The sequence below is a fragment of the Kogia breviceps genome, chromosome 9 (genome assembly GCF_026419965.1).
Source record: "Kogia breviceps isolate mKogBre1 chromosome 9, mKogBre1 haplotype 1, whole genome shotgun sequence".
NCBI lineage: Eukaryota > Metazoa > Chordata > Mammalia > Artiodactyla > Physeteridae > Kogia > Kogia breviceps.
The window spans coordinates 17,636,456-17,657,910 of NC_081318.1; the positions used below are offsets into that span (position 1 = coordinate 17,636,456).

General features: G+C 35.7%; 1 protein-coding gene across 3 annotated transcripts in view; it reads right to left on the reverse strand.

Moving 5' to 3' along the window:
* Nucleotides 1-21,455, reverse strand: part of NUP205 (nucleoporin 205) — an 88,196-nt gene that overhangs the window by 46,153 nt on the left and 20,588 nt on the right. For all 3 annotated transcript variants that reach the window (XM_059073821.2, XM_067042074.1, XM_067042075.1), the window contains exons 7-19: nt 21,205-21,369; nt 16,562-16,737; nt 13,555-13,671; nt 13,237-13,374; nt 11,202-11,352; nt 9,951-10,156; nt 7,845-8,027; nt 6,684-6,734; nt 5,955-6,164; nt 3,128-3,227; nt 2,547-2,684; nt 1,207-1,396; nt 106-226 (exon numbers count right to left, since the gene is read on the reverse strand). In XM_059073821.2, the coding sequence (XP_058929804.1) occupies nt 106-226; nt 1,207-1,396; nt 2,547-2,684; nt 3,128-3,227; nt 5,955-6,164; nt 6,684-6,734; nt 7,845-8,027; nt 9,951-10,156; nt 11,202-11,352; nt 13,237-13,374; nt 13,555-13,671; nt 16,562-16,737; nt 21,205-21,369 (1,946 nt within the window). The remainder of the gene's footprint in view (nt 1-105; nt 227-1,206; nt 1,397-2,546; nt 2,685-3,127; nt 3,228-5,954; nt 6,165-6,683; nt 6,735-7,844; nt 8,028-9,950; nt 10,157-11,201; nt 11,353-13,236; nt 13,375-13,554; nt 13,672-16,561; nt 16,738-21,204; nt 21,370-21,455) is intronic.

Consider the following 21,455-nt stretch of genomic DNA (forward strand, 5'->3'; position numbering starts at 1 on the left):
TTTCATCCATCATATACAAATATACTTACTCTCAGAATTTTTCCACATACAAGGATAAGATGTACTCAGGAAATATCAAAAAATAACAACAACAAAATCAGTTACCTGGTCATGTGTGAAATCTCCAACCAATTTTATCTGAATATTGGAATTGCAAGAGATACAGCAGAGGATCTTTGCACTTTCAAAAGCCAATTCTGGATTAGTATTGCCATGATATAGGTATCTTTAAAAACAAGAGAACATTTGAGGAACTATGTGATGAAATTTTTGCTTCTTACTATTCTCGATACAGAACATTTAGGATCAGGGCTTCCCCTACCCATACAGCACTTCTGGGTAAATTAGACAAAGGTTTCCCCTTCTAACTAGATGTAACCTGTTACAGGTTGAATCATGTTTTCCCAAAATTCATATGTTGATAGCCAAACCCAGAACGACCTTATCTGGAAATAGAGTCTTTGAAGATATAATTAACCAAGCTAAGATGAGGTCATCAAGGAGAATCCTAATCCAATGACTGATATCCTTATAAAAAAGGGAAATGTGGACACAGACACACACACACGGAGAATGCCGTGTAAAGGTGAAGGCAGAGATTGGGAGATGCTTCCACAAGTCATGGAACACCAAGCACTGCCAGCAAACCACCAGAAGTTCAGATTATACAATGAAAAGTTTGCTCCCCAGTCATATCCTCCAAATATCCAATTTCCCAAGAGGAGACAAACAATATTAAGATTATGTCATTTTGTACTTAGAAATTTTTAGGACATAAAGTAAGTTAGAAAGGGACTTCCCTGGTGACACAGTGGTTAAGACTCCATGCTCCCAATGCAGGGGCCCTGGGTTCGATCCCTGGTCAAGGAACTAGATCCCACATGCATGCTGCAACTAAGACTTCGCATGCCACAACTAAGGAGCCCACGAGCTGCAACTAAGGAGCATGCCTGCTGCAACTAAGACCCAGTGAACCAAATAAATAAAATAAATAATTTCACTTTAAAAAAAAAAGAGTAAGTTAAAAAGAAAAAGAAATTATAAGGTTCAGAGTAATTAAAATCAGAGAAGCAAAAGAAGATAATAATAAAATGAGACCAAAAAAAATTTTAAGTGATGCATTAGGGATCTGACCAGATTTGGAAATCAAAGCTAGAATGCCATCTCATTCATTTCATCATTTCTCTACCTACAAATGGAACTTACCTGGCAATGTTCACCACATTATCAGCCTTCTTAGTTCTGGGATTGATTCCCTGCAATAGCTGTTCTAAAGGACAGACTATTAGAGCCAGCTGACTCTCTCTTAGAAGATCCATAAAGAGGTTTTCCTTTTGCAGAGTGAGATTGAGAAGTGCAAGGCAATGTTGCACTGCTTTCTCCAGGTGTTTCTTCCCTATAGAGCAAAATCAAAGTCAGAAAGTTCTACATGAATCTTAGAAACTCATAATCAATTCTTAGGAAAACAAGATAAAGGACAAGTTCCAGATTCAAAAAGACCTCAAGTTTTCAAACCTTCAGCAGTAACTGTACAAAACTCCTCACCCGGACAAGTCATGGTAACTTTTATGACTCAGATTACTTTAATGCAATGGCTTCTCAGTAATTTTTCCTGTATCCCTTCCCTGATTATTTAGAGTAACGGTTCTCGGATGGGAGTGAGCTTGGCCCCAGAGGACATATAGCAATATCTGAAGACACTTTAGGTCGTCACAACAAGTGATGTGCTGCAAGCATCTAGTGGGTAGAGGATAACAGGACAGCCTCTACATTAAAGAATTATTCTGCCAAAGGTGCCAATGGTGCTGAGGCCAAGAAACTGATTTAAAAATAATACATAACCATTGTGGAAAATGTGGAAAATAAAGAAGCGGAAAATAAAAACACGAGTCACCTATAATCTCACCATTCAAATTTATAATACATGTGCTCTGGAGCCAAACTGCCTAAGTTCAAATCACAGCCCTGACCCTGGAGAAAGATGTGAAACCTCTTTATGCATCAATTTCCTTATTCATTACATGGAAATAATATCATCTACCACACAGGGCTTTTGTACAGGTTAAATGTATTAATACATGTAACATGCTTTTAAAATTGCCAAATGCATAGTAAGCACTCAATAAATGATAATAACTACTAGTAATAGTAAATGAAATTTATTGAACACTATGTACCACACTCTATAGTAAGGGCTTTTACAAATACTGTGAAGAAAACAAAACAAAACAAAGATTTAAATTTAATTAAATTAATTAAATTAAAAAATTTAAAGTTAGACATGTTAAAGATGTTAAAGTGATGAGATAATTATGATTACCTACCAAAAAACCTGCAATAAGACAGTTATAATGAGTGTCTCTGTACTTTGGTCTGCTTTCACTTTTAATATACTTTCATTGTGTGACTCACTAAAACAACACTGTAGATACAGAGAATCTTACAGTGGAAAGGAAGTTCAGAGGTCATCTACTTCAAACCTTCAGTTTACAAAAGACAAAACCAGCAAAACTGTTTTCAATATATGAAGACATTCAGGCACATACCAGGGAAAGGAGCATAGGTATCAAGCTGCTTAACGCCTTCCTCCAGTAAACTAAGAGCAAGCTCCAACATTGGTGACTCATTCAGAAGATGATACATCAGACTAAATCCTGGTGGCTTATAGGCTATGATTTCTTCTCCTAAATAGAACATAACATAGTGCAAAAGATGGTGAATTCGTATTTTTGTCACACCCTTGATTTCTATGAAATATGTGAGACTTGTAAATTAAATGGTATCTAAACAGATGAAGGCAGGTTTCAATTTAGACAGTGACACCAACTATATAAAGTGGTAATTTCCAAAAGAGCTGATCTTCACATAGCAGTTAGTTCACATATTATATGTTAACTCACTAAAGAATCTGTAAGGCAATGTTCTTACTCCTCCATTCAGTGAAATTTTACTTTATTTTACCTTGCTCAGAACAATCCAAATGACTTAAACAATGCACAGAAAAACATAAAATTATAATTTAACTTAAAACCAGAAACAATTTATAGCTTATGTATAATAACTTATAAATTATAAATAGGTTTATAAATATCTAACACCTTGTTTGAAACTGACAGAATTAAATTACCTTGTAGTTCCACAAACTGGTCTACAAAATCTTCAAGTTGAGGTTCATAATCTCTGAGCAATTTATAAAACACCGCCAAAACAACCTCAGCGACTTCCCACTATAGAAAAACATAAATATTTCAATAACAGTAACAGTTCAAGGTGATAACCTCGCTAAGTTTTTCATTCCTCCCACTTTTCTCTAGAAAATGAGTGAAATCCCCTTTCTACTTTATTTATGCTAAGCAATATAGAAATCCCAGTTCATTTTGCTTTGTTTTGCTAAAGGACAATGGATTGGCTAATTTTTCAAGGTAAAACATTTGTAAAAGCATTAGTCTAAAAGAAACATTTCTATAGCAGATATTTGGGCTTTGTTAATAAATCTAAAGCACTCAGTATCTAGCCATAGTCAATTTATAATTAAACAACACCAGATTTGAACACCTGTCCAAAGTGTCAAATATTTCAGTGTCTCTAAGAATCTCAGCTGGACAGGACTGGAGAAATCATCTCATTTAATCAACACTTATTTTACAGGTGAAGCAAGTGAAGTTCAGAGCAGTGAATGATATCCCCAAGACCATAAAGCTTGGAAACAAACGTGCTGGAGGTCCAGCCCTGCACTTCTAACTCCCAGACCAGTGTTCATGGCTCTAGCCAAAGTTAAGAATCAAAAAAAAAAAAAAGTTAAGAATCACTGGTAGGCTTCCCCCAAATGACCTCATTACCACCTCTTTGTTTTAAAATGTTTTTAAAAGCTATGTAACAACAAGGAAAAATATTTATGCCAAAGGGAAAATATATATAACTATACAGACAATAAATTAAACTGTTTAAAAAATCCACTGCATAGAATTTTAATAAGGCTGAGTTTGGTAACTGTACATGGTGAATTTTTAAATATTACTTTAGTCATTATTTCCACTGTACATTATTTTATCACAGCTGATTTTGAGAATTGGGACAATCATTTTTAAATTATTTTTTAAAGATTATTTACTTTTCTCTATTTTCCAAATTTTTCAAGATAGTTTGTTTAAATAAAAAATGCTTATCACCACATAATAATGGATTTTAGGATTAATAAATATACACACTGCCTCTAACACTCTGTTTATAGATGTTTATCTCAATCCAAAGCACTGTTTTTGAGAAGCTAGTGTTCTGAAATACAAAGATGTAAGTTAAACCTTAAGAAGACTTCCTAGTGAAATAAACAAAATTGAGGGAAAATTTCTTAGGGTAATATGTGGGGAAGTAAATGGTAGCTGGGAAGAGCAGCAGTGCTAGAAATATAGAAATGCATGGGTGAAAAATAATAAACACAGACAGAAAGTTGCTGACTAAAGCTCTAAACCCTTAGGTCATAATGACCTTTTTAAAAAAAGGCAAATAAGACATTTAAAAGAAATGCCAAAAAGTATCAGAACATTTTGTTGAAGAGATTGCAATTATCAGCATCCATTATCCATCTGAAATGATTTTTATTAATGAGGGATGGCTGCTGTTATAGCTTTCATCCAATAAGGAAACATATGTTAATAAGGTAATTCTAGGGCTTCAATAAAATGTACACCCCTCTCTGTTTCTTTCTACCACATGAGAAGCAAAACTTCTAAAGCAACTGATGAAAATTAAACTTCAGTTATTTGGGACTAAATATTAGAAACAAACTATGTCCAATGATAGGGCAATGAAAAATAAACTATGCTAGATACAAGTAATGATTCTGCAGTCATTAAAAAGACTGTTTTCAAAGAATCTTTAATAGCATGAAAAAAATCCTCATAATACTATGTTTAGTGGACAAAAAGGGATACAAGCTGATTCAGCTCATTATCTCAGTTTAAGTAGATATGCATAAGAAAAAGAATAATAGTTAACCTTCCCTTGGCAACAGGATTATGGGTGATATAATTTCTTCATATATTTTTCTATATGTTCCTAATTTCCCAAATTAGCATGAACTATATTGTTTTATAATCATTAATACAACAAATAAACCCAACAGGTTCAAAAACAGCAAACTATAAAAATAAAACAGAAATGTCCCTATAAGATATATCCAAGGGTAGTCTGTGAACCAATAAACAGTATTATAGACTAAAGTGAATTACATCAGAACCTGGAAGGGTTTCTTACATAGCTTAGTGGTTATGAGCTTGGATCTGGAATCAGAGTCCTAGGTTCAAATCCTGGTCCTGGACCTTAAGCAAGTTCCTTAACTTTGCTAAGCCTCCATCTGTAAAATGGGAATATTAATAGTACCTGCCTCGCAGTAATATTAGAATTACATAAGCTGATATATACATTTAGCTCAGTTGTAAGTGTATTGCAACCAGAGCAAATACGTACATAAATGTCAGTGCTCCCTCAGCCGCTATCCATGGCAAACATACCTAATGAATCACAATATGCCTTCCCACTAAACCAGACTCCACAACCCAGAAGTGCTACTAATCATTAGAAATTAGTGTGCAAGTTTAAACTTATTTCAATCCCTAACCAAAATCATCCCAATAAAGGATAGTGTGTTTCCAACTGCCAAAGGTATAACACTTTTGGTTCAATTTTGGTCAAAATTTGTTCAATTAAGGATCTAAATGACTATGACTTCATATCAATTATATTACTAATCACTAAAAAGTCACTGCTTTGGTTTTAATGCCTTAATTTATTTTTTAATGCATATAAACCAATCAGACCATGGATATGTCAGTATAAAACTATGAATTTTACTAACTTTCAAAAGCTAAAATGAGCTTATAGCATCTTGTACCTCTAATAAAAGAAAAAGCAGCAATAAATGAGTAAGGAGACAAAAGTTTTTCTCTGAACATAACCTTTTCAGCTGCTCTCCGGTAAGCTCTTGTACGGAATCGGAGAAACACAGAATCTCTAAGGAACTGCAAATAAGGGTCAAAGCCGGGAGGCCGCAGTCCAGCGCCCAAATTAGAAGGAAAGGAGCTCTCCACCAGGGTACTAATTAGCTGGCAAAAGGCACGAGTTAATGGGTATTCTTCACATCGGGATTCTATCTCATTTAGTTCCACCTTCCAAAGAAAAATAAAGGAAATTCAGTAACAAAACCATCAGCTATAAAGTGCAAAGCATTTTTCAGACATTAACTCATTAATATCAGTATAACATCACACCCAAAGACCCACACAGATATTATCATTTTTTATTTAGAGGTAAAGACACAAAAGTTAAAAATGGAAACCTTAAATGTTTCTTTAAAAAAGAGGAAGGGAGCATAGAGAGAAGAAAATAAAGTAAAACAAGTAAATTCTCACTTTAGGGTTGACCCAAGTAGCCTAATTAAACTGAGTTCAAACCAAACTTTCAGTTTGGATGGCTGCCATCTAACATGCCTTTCCAGCTCTGAAACCAAAAGTATTTTGATTTCTTTCATAAAAAGTTTCATCTCCATTTCAACACAAAAAATCCTCAAATGAAAATACATTAAAGTTGAAAATTACAGAAGCCTAATAGGGTAAGAATATTTTTTCTTAGTCTTTTTATCATGTGAATGTATGAATATAGCATTTAAACTAAAAGGAAAGCTTTACCTCAATACCAATAGCTTGCCTCTGGCTTGGAACTCTTACGGTTTGCAGTACCTTAAAATAAGAATTAGATGTTAGAAGCACTCATTTAAAAAGAAGCAGCTTTGCAATAATAGTCATATACAACACCCACCACATTCTACATCTTACAATGTTGATCAGAAATGACAACTGAGAAGTCTCTGATGAACTTTCATTAGCAATTGTGTCCAGGTTCAGGAAGAACTTCCAATTACCTGGGCTTCAGAAAACTGGTAATTTCTAAGTGCACACAGATGTGTTTTCAGCAACTTTCCTCTCAGATATTCCATGAATGAACCTTAAAAGGATTTATGAGATGCAATCTCACCCAAACACACTTCATCTTAGGTATAAAGAAGCACTTACGACAATGATTAAGTACTGACACGCTCATGAATGAAAAAATGAATTATCAACACAAAACTAAAAGTGGCCAAGCCTCCAGCACACACCAACTCCCTTAATTTTTGTTTTTATAAAGTATCATTAACATCTTCAGGACACGTATGTCACAAAACAACTAGAATACTGCTTCAAAACAGTAGCTTTACCAATGTGTCAGAATCATAGGCTCCCTTATGTGGTATTATTTCTAAGACAAACATATATTCCTCCTAACCATTTTACTAGAAATATCTCTATAGGACACATTCTTATTTTCCTTTTTTTACTTTACCACATATAGAATAACTCTATCTCGACATAAAAATTCCCATAGGGCTTATAACTAAAGAAATAAGAGTTGATAAAGACACTTCACTCGTCTGCTGTAAGACAGGAAGGGCACAGAAGGAAGCAGCAAAAAAAATAGGCGTCTCCCACATTTAATGAGTACAGATGACTTCTGAAGGCTTGTATCAGCCTAGTATCAAAGACAGAGTTGAGGAATTTATTAATCTTACAAACACTGAAAAACAAAGAGAAGAACCAGTCTCCAGTAACCCAGTGAAGCTGTCAGCTGATCCAAGAGAAAAACCCAAGCCTGTTAGTTTCTGATGCTATGCTTAGTACCAAAATCATAACTTTCTATCTGTGAAGTTCGTGGTATACTATATGTTTCAACTGGATGCACTTGCTTGTACAATATTATCAAATCTCACTTCCAAACTGTAATAATGTAAATAAGAGAACTCATAATACTACCTGAGTGTATTCCAATGACTGCCAGAGAGAAGCAGCAATTTCAGGAGATTTTCCAAACGCTGCAAGTGCCTTCAGTAGTTCGGCCTTTAATACAGGAGGGATACTGCATTGCAGGAGTCCCAGAATCACCACCACGGGGGTCCACTGAGGATGTTCACAGAGTGCCAAACGAGCATTTTCACTCTGAGTATTGAATACAAAAAGAACAAGAGAGACTTTCCATTTTCAAAAGCTAAGAAAAATGACCAGTAATCATCTAAATTGCTAACACTTACACTGAGTATTCATAGGCTTAATACATACTAAAACAAAGATAAGCCTAAGGCAAATGCTTGCACTCTACCAGTAGATCAAATCAGATCACTAGCTCAGTCAGTGTAAAAAATGGAGAAAAGATAGCCTTCATAGAATTACTTTGACAGCTCTAAGAATGGAAAATAATACATACAAACAGAAAAAGTCTTCCAGGGTCACATAAATCTTACATAGGCATTTTACATCTTTTCTGGAACAATGTTAGATATGAATGAATAAAATACCTTGTCGTTTTCTGAGAAAAAATAGAAATACACATAAACGCACACACACACTCCCACACACAAGGTATCAAGTATCACTCCATTTTAATTCAGCAAGAAATAATTACAAACTTTATGTTTTGACCTTTAATACTATTTAGCATTACTGGAAAAATCAGTAAGTTAGAAGACACTCTTCCTATCCTTCAGAGAGAATGTCAGACTAAGGAACTTAGCTTTGCTCTAGTGAACAAAAGAAACAACTAGAAGTGCAAATGGGGCCTAATTAAACTTAAAAGCTTTTGCACAGTAAAGGAAACCCTCGACAAAACGAAGACTACCTACTGAATGGGAGAAAATATTTGTAAATGATATGACCAATAAGGGGTTAATATCCAAAATATATAAACAGCTCACACAACTTAGCATCACAAAAACAAACAACACGACTAAAAATGGGCAGAAGTCCTGAAAAGACACTTCTCCAGGGCTTCCCTGGTGGCGCAGTGGTTGAGAGTCCGCCTGCCGACGCAGGGGACACGGGGTCGTGCCCCGGTCCGGGAAGATCCCACATGCCGCGGAGCGGCTGGGCCCGTGAGCCATGGCCGCTGAGCCTGCGTGTCCGGCGCCTGTGCTCCGCAACGGGAGAGGCCACAACAGTGAGAGGCCCGTGTACCGTAAAAAAAAAAAAAAAAAAAAAAAGACACTTCTCAAAAAATGACATGCAGATGGCCAACAAGCACATGAAAAGACGCTCAACGTCCCTAAGCATCAGGGAAATGCAAATCAAAACCACAGTGAGATACCACCTCACACCTGTCAGAATGACTATCATCAAAAAGAACACAAAGGCGAGAATATGGAGAAAAGCCAACTCTCCTACACTGTTGGTGGGAATGTAAATTGTGCAGCCACCATGGAAAATGGTATGGAGGGTTCTCAATAAACTAAAAACAAACTACTATATGACCCCACAATTCTACTCCTGGGTATATACCCGAAAAAAACAAAAACACTAATTTGAAAAGATACAAGCACCCCAATGTTCATAGCAGCATTACTTACAATTGCCAAGATATGGAAGCAACCTAACTGTCCATCAAAAGATAAATGGATTAAGAAGATATGATATATATATGAGAGAGAAAATATATTCAGTATATAAATTTTCTTTTTAATTAAAAATACTCTTTGTATATATATATATGTATATACACAAGAACCTATATATCTATACCTATGCTAGGAAACCTTCTAGAAGGATGTGTATCCAACAGCTCATTCTTATTTGCCCTTCTGATTATTTTCTTTCAGGCTTAGGCTATTATTTTCATACACACTTATGGCAGTAAGCAGGGGCTTCCAGAACTATACCCTCTAAAAGTGAAGAAACAAAGAACTTAAGAACAGAATAGCATAAAATACTAACCACAAAAAAAAAAAAAGGAACAGAACGCCAAATATATATGCTAAATTTATCACTCATAAACTTTAAGCATTATAAGGAAACTTGGGGGCTCCTTACAATGCCACTGTGTTAGAACACAAATAAAGTTACATTCTCACATGCTGTGGGTGGGTTACCTACCCAAGTAATGATGGTAGATGTGAGCTGCAAAAAAGCAATCAACCCGTCCTGCTCCTTCTGGGTGATGCCACGTGAAGGAAGGTGACGGTACTGGACACTATCTGCACTCGGAAGATCCTTCCGGAGGTGTTCATGGTAAAGCATCAAGGAGTGAAAGAAATGTTCCCAGGAAACAGGACTGCCGCCTGCCCCCTGAATATTTTCAACTGTAAAGAAACACAGCATAGAATTTCCTTTCAAACTTGTCTAAGCATTTGCTTGGAAATGGAGGAAGAAAATAAGTTTAAAACAATAAACTTTGTTTGCCTTTGTCCTAGATAAGCTGTGTGTTGAAAATGGGTTAGAAACCCTCTGTAAACTAAACTCTGGATCAATTTATCCCTGGGACTAAAACTGGGTGGTGCCCATGTAATGCAAAGGTAAATTACTTTGGATGTCAGTTACCTACTTCGAATCCAGGACAGTACTCTGTGTTGCCATGTAACTATACAGGGCTGCTTTTCCCGTGAGTAGTTCCCAAATGTTGAGCTTAAATTAAATTCCCAAAGAGAGAGAGAACTACAATCTAGATTTGCAAATTACAGTACTCTATTACATACCAAGCACTGAGAGCAAAAGCCTAGCAGATAAGACAAGGAAGGCTTGACAGAATAGTCAAAACACAGGACTTGGAGCCAGGCAGATCTCAGTTCCAATCATGGCTTCCCTGTGACTCGTGACCTTCAGTAAATTACTTAACTTTGCTAAACCTCAGTTTCCTCACATGTAAAAACGAAAGTAATAATATCTACCTGACAGAGGTGTTTAATAAATATTTCTTTCTCTTCCCTTTTGCACTATTTTTGGTGTAACCAGACTCAAGTCTGAAAATTAAGTGAGGGAATTGGGAGAGGGTTGAGAGAAAAACTGTAAGAATAGAAATTTAGAAAATAAGGACTTATGAAGATGAAGAAATCAAACTTATGTAGCAAAGGTGTATATTTTGCTTTGAGCACCAGATGTGTTCTTAAAAATGTATATTAATTCTCATTTCTTAAACTGAACTATAATTTATAAAGCAAATGGTAACTCTCCAGCCTGTGAGACCATAATCAAAGCATCGCCATACATAAAGCCAGCAGTGGGCTTCTCTCTGTTATAAAAATAACGTATATGCCCAGTAGAACCTAGCACATAAAACCAATATGCTTTAATAGGTAGAAGGATACTGAATGTCACAACAAACTTAGACAACAACTAGATTTTTCTTACCGTGACTGCTACCATTGACTTTGAGTAGACTAAAACAGTAGTGGGCACACTGGGGCCCACTGGCCAATCCCTGGAGCATTTTCAAATAAGGAATATAAATAGTTGGAGGCAACAGGTCACCCATTTGCCTAACAAACTTTGACAAGACAACCTGAAATAGGGAAAAACCAACAGTTTACATAAAGCATATCTTAACTTTAAGCCAAGATGGACTAGCTAATAAAGACTACATATGAACTAAAATCAATTAAGTACTCTCACTTAACTCCCCACACAAGACAAAATAATCTGGTATTTTATTTATGAAAAATTGCATTTTCAAGTTTGTCATTAGCAATTTAATGCAATTATAGAATATCTCTGTGAACATAAAGTACATTTTAAAAAAATCTTAATGTCACAAAACATAAGACTACTCACATTCTAAATATGTAAAACAATTGAAGAAATTTACCCATTTAAAATTAACTAGCAAATTCAAAGGTACACTTAGAACCCAGAGTTCCTAAATCCCAGTCAAATTTAGTATGAAGATCTAGGAACCTAAAAGAACTTTTTATAATAACCTAAACATATTCTGTTCTGTGTTCTGGCCAATACATGTTCCTACACTCCTGTTCTCTAAGTCCACTTCTTAGATTTCTCTTTTCTCTTGCTTATGCCTTAAATCTATTATCAACAACTAAACATATTATTCAGACTAATTAGTTGGAACTCAGAACCAAATATGTTACAGATCTCTGGAAATTATTGTTAAATCTGTTAGGTAAAACAATTTTATGATTATACAGAAAAATATCCTTATTTTTAAGAGATACTAACTTAACCAATGAGAGGTGAAAGGTCATGCTGCCTATAATTTACTTTAAAATAACCCAGCAAAATAAAAGCAGTAGAAACAACAAGAGTGGAAGTGAACATGGCAAGATGTTAACAGCTATTAAATTAAGATGTTGGGGAATTCCCTGGTGGTCCAGTGGTTAAGACTCCATGCTCTCACTGCTGAGGGCCCAGGTTCAATCCCTGGTTGGGGAACTAAGGGACCACAAGTCACAAGGCAAAAAAAAAAAAAAAAAAAAAATATATATATATATATATATATATATAGTAATTCTTCTGGGGAAACTCCCTGGCAGTCCAGTGGTTAGGACTCCACCCTTCTACTGCAGGGGGCACAGGTTCTATCCCTGGGAACTAAGATCCCACATACCGCAATGCAGTCAATAAATAAATGATTAAATGGAAAGGGGCATTTGCTGTAAAAAATAATAAAAATAAATTAAGATGTTGGGTGTTTATTATAATTATTCTCTTCCATATGTTTGAAAATTTTCATAATGGAAATTTTTTTAATATTTAAAAAGTTTTAATAAACCCTCTCCAAAACTTTTTAAATGGAAAAAAGTGAAACAATAAATGTAAGAAATACAGGTAAAAAAAGAGGGGGTCCTGATCTTAGACTCTAGCATCAATGAAAATGGCATGAAAACATCTAGAACAGAAAATCCCAGAGATGAAGACAGATATAGCAATCCATCTGATTTGCTGCTGCACAGCATCCTTTAGTTACTATAGGATAGAAAATGGACTTTTTCCTACATTATCTACTGACTCATGGGCATTCTGTCATTAATTATAACTTCTAAGCCTTTTTCCTGTAGTATTTTTACCTCGCCTATCTTCCTCAACTTGCTAAGAATGATGTATATTCTTTGTCATGCCTATAGAGGACAGAGTAAGTTAATAAATACTAATTAATTCAAGTAAGTGACTCATAAAGAAACTAGACACTTTTCTGTGTCTAATGCTTCGTTGCATAGCTAGTATCTAATAAAAGGCTGACTATATAAACTCCAAAATGACCAATTTAAGAGTTTCAATTTCCTTAAATAAAAGGAAAAAGTATAAATGTCTAAAGTTTACAATAGTGTTCATTTGCACGAACAGCAATAACAGCAGGAAATACCATTTTTCATGTTTTTAAGATTTCCAGTTACCATCCCAGAGTACAAAAGTAGAAAAACTAGGAGTTCACCTGGCGCTGAGGGGGTCGCTGATGAGCCACCCCAAGGTAAGAACCCAGGATAGTGGAAGTCTGAAGAGGCTCTGAGGGACACCAGTATTCTAGTGCAAGCTCCAAATTAAAAGGATTCTTTTTATATAGCTCACCAATCTGCAAACAGTAAACAAAGACTGTGGGAAAATGCCTGTAACTCAAAAATTACTTTTAAATAAAAATTTACATTTTTATTGAATTCACTTGTATATTTAAGATATTAGATCTGAAATTTTCCAAAGGTAGGGAAAAAATAATGGAGAGGGAGATGATAGTCCATCCAATATAACAACTTACCAAGAGCATTAATTGTTCCAGATCCCTTCTAAGTGAAATGGGGGGTTCATTGCCCATCTGCATACTCATGTGAATCATTCGAGCATCTTCATCTGCCCGATTCCTCAATTGCTTCACCTATTAAATTTATTATAGTTTATATGTAAATTTATTATATGTGTTAATAATAATGAAATCAGAAAATCAGGCAACTGTCTAAAAGTGATTACATAAAAGAAAAATATTGTTTAAATATCTATTCCACTTTAATAATGTGAAGAAATATGCTAGGAATTTTACTGCAATATTATTAACCATAATTTATAATATCTTAAAACTTCAATGCATTTTCCACTACAGATAAGTTAATTTTAACTAACGTGTTTCTTAATTACTGACATTTTGGGTAAGATACTTCTTCACTAGGTTGGATGATTCTAAACATTACAGGACAGTTAATATCCCTTGTACTACCTGCTAACTACTAATACCACCACTATAGTCATGTAATGAGCAAAACTAGCTCCCCAAACATTTGCTAATTAAACAAAGTACTTATAAATAACTCAGCAATCAAAGAAGTCTCAAGGGAAATTACAAAATACATTAAATAGAATAAAAATGAAAACACAACATATCAAACTTTGTGTGATCCAGTCAGAAATCACAGATAAATTTATAACATTAAATGCCCATAGTAGAAAAAAATAAAGGTTTCAAATCAATAATCTAAGCTTCTGTGGTAAAAAACTGAAATGATTAGGGCAAATTAAAACCCAAGCAGAGAGGAAAAAAATAATAAAAGCAGAAATCAATAATAGTGAAAGAAAATATAAGAAAATCAACAAAGCCAAAGGCTGGCTCATTGGGGAGATCAATGAGATTGATAAATCTCTAGCCGGGTTAAGAAAAAAGGGAGAAGACACAAATTAACCAATATTAGGGATGAAAGAAGAAACATCACTACAGATCATACAGACATAAAAAGTATGATATTAGGAATATTAGGAATAACTTTATGCCAATCGATTTGATAACTGGAAGGAAACAAATTCACTGACAGACACAAACCTTCAAAGCTCATTTAGGAAGATATAGATAACCTAAATAGTACTATATCTATTAACAAAATTCTAGTGTCGGGCTTCCCTGGTGGCGCAGTGGTTGGGAGTCCGCCTGCCGATGCAGGGGACGCGGGTTCGTGCCCCGGTCCGGGAAGATCCCACGTGCCTCGGAGCGGCTGGGCCCGTGGGCCGTGGCCGCTGAGCCTGTGTGTCCGGAGCCTGTGCTCCGCAACGGGAGAGGCCACAACAGTGAGAGGCCCGCGTACTTCAGAAAAAAAAAAAAAAAAAAAAAATTCTAGTGTCCCAAAATTGTGTGAATAAGTTCATTGTTTACCCTATCCAAGCCATATATGACTTTGTTTATTCAAACTCCTCTCAGCCTTTTATCTTTCCAGATGACCACTATCTTTCCATAGTAAAAGTCCTTTCTGGACTAATAACTAGGAAAAAGTTAAAGTTTAACCTTTTCTAAGGCTTCATTTCCACAAATGTAAAATGAAAGGATTTCTTCCTATTCCAAAATTCTATGATGTTCGTCTATCACATCCTTCAAGGCTGATGAGGTCTCAAGATACCTGTTAAACACTCCTTGACTATTCCAGTCCTGAGTGAGCTATCCTCAGCCTAAGAAATCCACTGTAATTTACTGTCTATATCTGTCATTTACTTACTGTTACTACCTGTATTCTTCTGTGTATATCTCATTCCTCCAACTAGATACCAGGGGTCCCCAACCCCCTGGCCATGGACCAGTAGCGGTCCGTGGCCTGTTAGGAACCGGGCTGCACAGCAGGAGATGAGCAGTGGGCAATCAGAGAAGCTTCATCTGCCGCTCCCCATCGCTCCCCATCGCTCGCATTACCGCCTGAACCATCCCCCACAACCCCCTCCCCCCGCTTCCGTGGAAAAATTACATTCCATGAAACCAGTCCCTGGTGCCAAAAAGGTTGGGGACCGCTGAACTAGACTATATATTCTTTGCTGGCAGGGAATCAGTCTCCTACTTATTTGTTTTCTTCACAATTCCTAGCATGGTTACCTGGAATACAGGAGAAACTCAATGAACACTTGATTCATTATATCATGAGTAAGCACTTCATTCCTTGTTTGCTACCATTCTGGGCAGTGTTTCCATTTGCCTTATTTTTTTCAGTAGGTATGATATCAGAACTGCACATCGGTATTATAAGTGTAGACCCTTTGGGTGCTTTTTTTATGCACACGCACACAAAAGGCAGTTTTATAGGACTTTACCCCCTCCTTTACTTCCTGCCACCACTCTGATGCCTTCCTTGACACAAAATGGTACACAGAACATATGCTATGTAGGAACTGTCTGAAATGGCTCTAAGAATTCCTTTTTGGATCAAAGTTACAGCTCGAGCACTTTATTCAAATGTAACCTCACTAAAGGTGGGCAGGGCCCCTGGGCCCTGTTATTAAGGGAAAAAAAAGAAAGAAAAAAGCAACCTTTGCATTACTGTCTTAAACCCATTACTTTACCCGTATCTATGTGGAGGTCTACTTACACACTATAATTAAGAGTCTAAACAATTATCTATGAAACTATAAAACTGGAGATTCTCCACTATACTTCTTCCATATCATGTATAATGGCATTAAATAAGACAACCTTAGCACTGATTCTCCAGGGTAGCATGAAGTTAATAATTTTCTCCCCACAGAAGCATTTTCATTTGCCTATTACTTTCTCATTACAAGCAATTCTCAATGTCAAATATTTCTTCCTTTTAGCTTGTTCTCAGTTAATGGGTCTTACATTATTTCATTTTCATGAATCACAAACTAATTCACAAGCTGTAACATAACAACTACTGCCAAATATTAGTCTACAGTAAAAGATTATATTAGTTTCCAAAACAAAGTTGGTTAATTAGTCAATTTTAAATTATTTTATAAAATTCTTCTACTACTTTTTACTCATCCTACATTATTACACTTACCTTCATTGGCATAAGTGCCAGGAAATCTGTAATGAGATTATGGATTCTACGAATATAAAATTCCTCCTGATAGAAGTTTTCTGACACCACTACGGATTCAGTGAGGAACAGGAAAACACTGTCTGCAATTGCAAGCTCTGCCATTGCTTCATCTGCTTCTGTGAATTCAGCCAGAGCTAGGAACATATTTAGAAAAACAGCACATGGAGGAAAAATTACTAAACTAGATTATAATATCTCAAAATATTCTGCTGATGGTTCAAATTTCAGATCTCTTCTCAACCTTCTAACACGTTCTGTACACAAAATAAGACAGTGTGTAACTGTAATTGACTCACAAACCCCAAAGAACTACAGAAGAAGTACATTAGAAAATCATCTACTCTTCACAATAACATCAACAGTGATAAAAAAATTACTTAAGGGACTTTCCTGGTGGCGCAGTGGTTAAGAATCTGCCTGCCAATGCAGGGAACACAGGTTTGAACCCTGGACGGGGAAGATCCCACATGCCGCGGATGGACTAAGCCCGTGCACCACAACTACTGAGCCTGTGCCCTAGAGCCCGCAAGCCACAACTACTGAGCCCGTGTGCCACAGCTACTGAAGCCTGTGTGCCTAAAGCCCATGCTCCACAATAAGAGAAGCCACCGCAATGAGAAGCCCCTGCACCACAATGAAGACTAGCCCCTGCTCGCCACAATTAAAGAAAGCCTGCGCACAGCAACGAAGGCCCAACGCAGCCAAAAGTGAATAAATAAATAAATTTATTTTTTTTAAAAAATTACTAGGTAATTTTGTGATAATCTGTCTATGAAAAAGAAATGTTAAATAGCTTTTTCTGCTTCACTGTCATAGAAACCAAATACATTCTGTTAAAGTATACTTTCAATGCCTTGAAAAGGGTCAGGAATAGATATAAACCAGGATAGTCTCAACCAGAGGAGAAGAGATTGGTTGGTTTTTTCCTTTTTTTATTTATGTCTTGTTTTGAAATCAAGCCTGTATATCTACCCATATCGTACAAACTCCTTGAGAACAAAATAGTTTCTTAATTCTTTATTACTACTAACAGTAATGATTACTAACATTATTAACTATTAATATTAATTAAATATTAATAACAATAACTAGTTCCAAGCCTTCACTTGAATTCAGAAATACTAGAATTAAGAACTATTTCTTGAAGACTACTTAGGTAATAAAGCACACTAATATCTTAATGTAAATTGAGTTTTATTGTCTCAAAACAGTATATAAAAATTTTAATCAGTTTAGTAAAATTCAAAACACACTTTTATAAAATAATGTAATAAACATATTTTATAAAATGTCCCGAGTCTACAAAAACAGTAGGAACTAATTTTTCAAAATTCACATCTTTGTTAAAACTCGTTGGGATTATTTCAAGAAATGATCATTTCTGCAATATAAGCTATTCATCTTTTCTAGTAATTTTTAAAATATAAATTAACAGATAAAAATGTATACTTTAAAATGTTCATTATAGCAAATTCTCTGGTGGTTCAGTAGTTAGGAATGAGCTTTCACTGCCTACGGCCTGGGTTCAATCCCTGGTCAGGGAACTAATATACCGCAAGCCATGCAGCACAGCCAAAAAAAAAAAAAAAAAAAAAGAAAAACATTCATTATAATACCCCTAATTTTAAAGATTATAAAAGGGCATGAGCATGTAAAACTAAAGAGATTAAGTAGCCAAAGATCTAGGACTTGAAACTAGGTCTGGATTCCTATTCTTCTCTAGTGAAGTATATAGTATTTTCTACTGTGTCTCTCAAGATTAGGCCAATGGTACAGTAATTTATAGAATGTGAATTTGATTAAGTATCACATAGCTACTTAAAAGTATACAGTAAAAAAAAAAAAAAAAGTATACAGTAATTTTATGCCAGAAAAGTACTGAAATAAGACTTGTAAATGAATAAGAGGTGTAGTTGAGAAACAGAATTTGTACATGACTGTAAATGTCTAATTCGCCATCTAGCAGCTTTAATATAAAAAATACTTGGCCAGGGACTTCCCTGGTGGCTCAGTGGTTAAGAATCCACCTGCCAATGCAGAAGACATGGGTTTGAGCCCTGGTCCAGGAAGATCCCACATGCTGCAGAGCAACTAAGCCTGTGCACCACAACTACTGAGCCCACATGCCACAATTACTGAAGCCCATGCACCTAGAGCCCATGCTCCACAAGAGAAGCCACTGCAATGAGAGGCCTGCACACCACAGCAAAGAGTAGCTCCCACTCGCCAAAACTACAGAAAGCCCATGCACAGCAACGAAAACCCAATGCAGCCAAAAATAAATAAAGAAATAAATTTATTTATTAAAAAAGAAAAAAATACTTGGCCAAAGAAAAACTTGTAACACAAAAAAAGCTTTCGACAAGCAGTCTTGAGGGAAAAAAACAGAGCTGGAGGAATCAGACTCCCTGACTTAAAGACTATACTACAAAGCTACAGTAATCAAGACACTATGGTACAGCAACAAAAACAGAAATATAAATCAATGGAATAGGATAGAAAGCCCAGAGAGAAACCCATGCACCTATGATCAACTAATCTATGACAAAGGAGACAAAGATATACAATGGAGAAAACAGTCTCTTCGATAAGTGGTGCTGGGAAAACTAAACAGCTACACGTAAAAGAATGAAATTAGAACACTCCCTAATACCATACACAAAAGTAAACTCAAAATGGATTAGAGACCTAAATGTAAGACCAGACATTATCAAACTCTTAGAGGAAAACACAGGCAGAACACTCTATGACATAAATCATACCAAAATCCTTTTTGACCCACCTCCTAGAGAAATGGAAATAAAAACATAAATAAATAAATGGGACCTAATGAAACTTAAAAGCTTTTGCACAGCAAAGGAGGCTACAAACAAGACGAAAAGACAACCCTCAGAATGGGAGAAAATATTTGCAAATGAATCAACGGACAAAGGATTCATCTCCAAAATATATAAACAGCTCAAGCAGCTCAATATTAAAAAAAACAAACCCAATCCAAAAATGGGCAGAAGACCTAAACAGACATTTCTCCAAAGACAGACAGATGGCCAAGAAGCACATGAAAAGCTGCTCAACATCACTAATTATTAGAGAAATGCAAATCAAAGCTACAATGAGGTACCACCTCACACCATTTAGAATTGGCTTATCAGAAAATCTACAAACAACAAATGCTGGAGAGGGTGTGGAGAAAAGGGAACCTCTTGCACTGTTGGTGGGAATGTAAATTGACACAGCCACTATGGAGAACAGTATGGAGGTTCCTTAAAAAACTAAGAATAGAATTACCATATGACCCAGCAATCCCACTACTGGGCATATACTCAGAGAAAACCCTAATTCAAAAAGACACATGTACCCCAATGTTCACTGCAGCACTTTTTACAATAGCCAGGTCATGGAAGCAACCTAAATGCCCATCGACAGACGAATGGATAAAGAAGGTGTGGTACATATATACAATGGAATATTACTCAGCCATAAAAAGGAACAAAACTGGGTCATTTGTAGAGATGTGGATGGATCTAGAGACTGTCATACAAGGGAGGTAAGACAGAAAGAGAAAAACAAATATCGTATATTAACGCATATATGTGGAACCTAGAAAAATGGTACAGATGAACCGGTTTACAGGGCAGAAACAGAGACAGATGTAGAGAACAAACGTATGGACACCAAAGGGGGAAACTGGTGGCGGGGGAAGGGGGGATGAATTGGGAGATATCGATTGACATATATACACTAATATGTATAAAATAGATAACTAATAAGAACCTGCTGCAGAAAAAATAAATAAAATAAATTTCAAAAATTAAAAAAACTTTCCACAGCCCACTTTTGAAGAGCATGAGACTCGAGAACAAAATATTCTAGAATCATACAATTGATAAGATACTGGAATCTGCTGACACTCTAATACTAGGAAACATTGACATGGACTGTAAACTTTAATAAAACCTTTCCAGATTTACTGTAAAAACCTATAGAAGTGACAATATTGGGGGCTTCAACTTACAACAAAAGCATAGTTCTCATCCTGTTAGAGTACACCACTATTAGTATGATAATTACATGAACATAAACAGCAGAAGAGGATATGCTATAGTGGGTAACAGATTGTTAGAAGTCAGATTCCACATCCATTATTGATTGAACCAAATATCACCTAATATACTGTATTTTAAAATAATAGTTTTTAATCTGACACAATGTGAGAAAAATTAGTCTGTCTGTGAACAAAACCAAAAAGAAAAATGTAAAAAAAAATATTGTTATACTGTCATTTCAAATTTAAAACTCTTAAGGAAAAAAAGAAGCTAAAAGAGAATTGTCAACTGGCTGCAAGAAAGGGAAAAAGTGTTTCAAATAATTTCTTTTGGGAGACAAGAAAAAAGGAAAAGGTCCATATTTCACAATACAAAATTCCATTTGCTACAACTCTAGGTATCTTCCTAGGCTCATGCCTATACATGTCAAAGATAACACCTTTTCCTTACACGGCACGGCCTAAATAAAAGAGAAAAAGATAACACCTTTTCCAAAATGCCGTTAAATGTTGATATGTCATTTCCTCATAACAAAATGACCTACAATCAGTTTACCTGTCACATCAGGGAGCTGAGATATCCCCCTCAATGCCAGTGCCCAGGCAAGTCTCACAGTGGCTTGCAGCCCTGGCAGTTTCCAAGGCTGTGAGTCTTGAAGACGAGAGTGAATTGTTGCAATGTACTGTCTCTCTGTCAACAGTGGAAGTTGATGAATCATATCTGAAACAAAAATAGACAACTATACCAAAGTAGAGAAATTTTCACTTTTGATATACAGGAATAATGTCTAAGAATCAGAAAGTCAG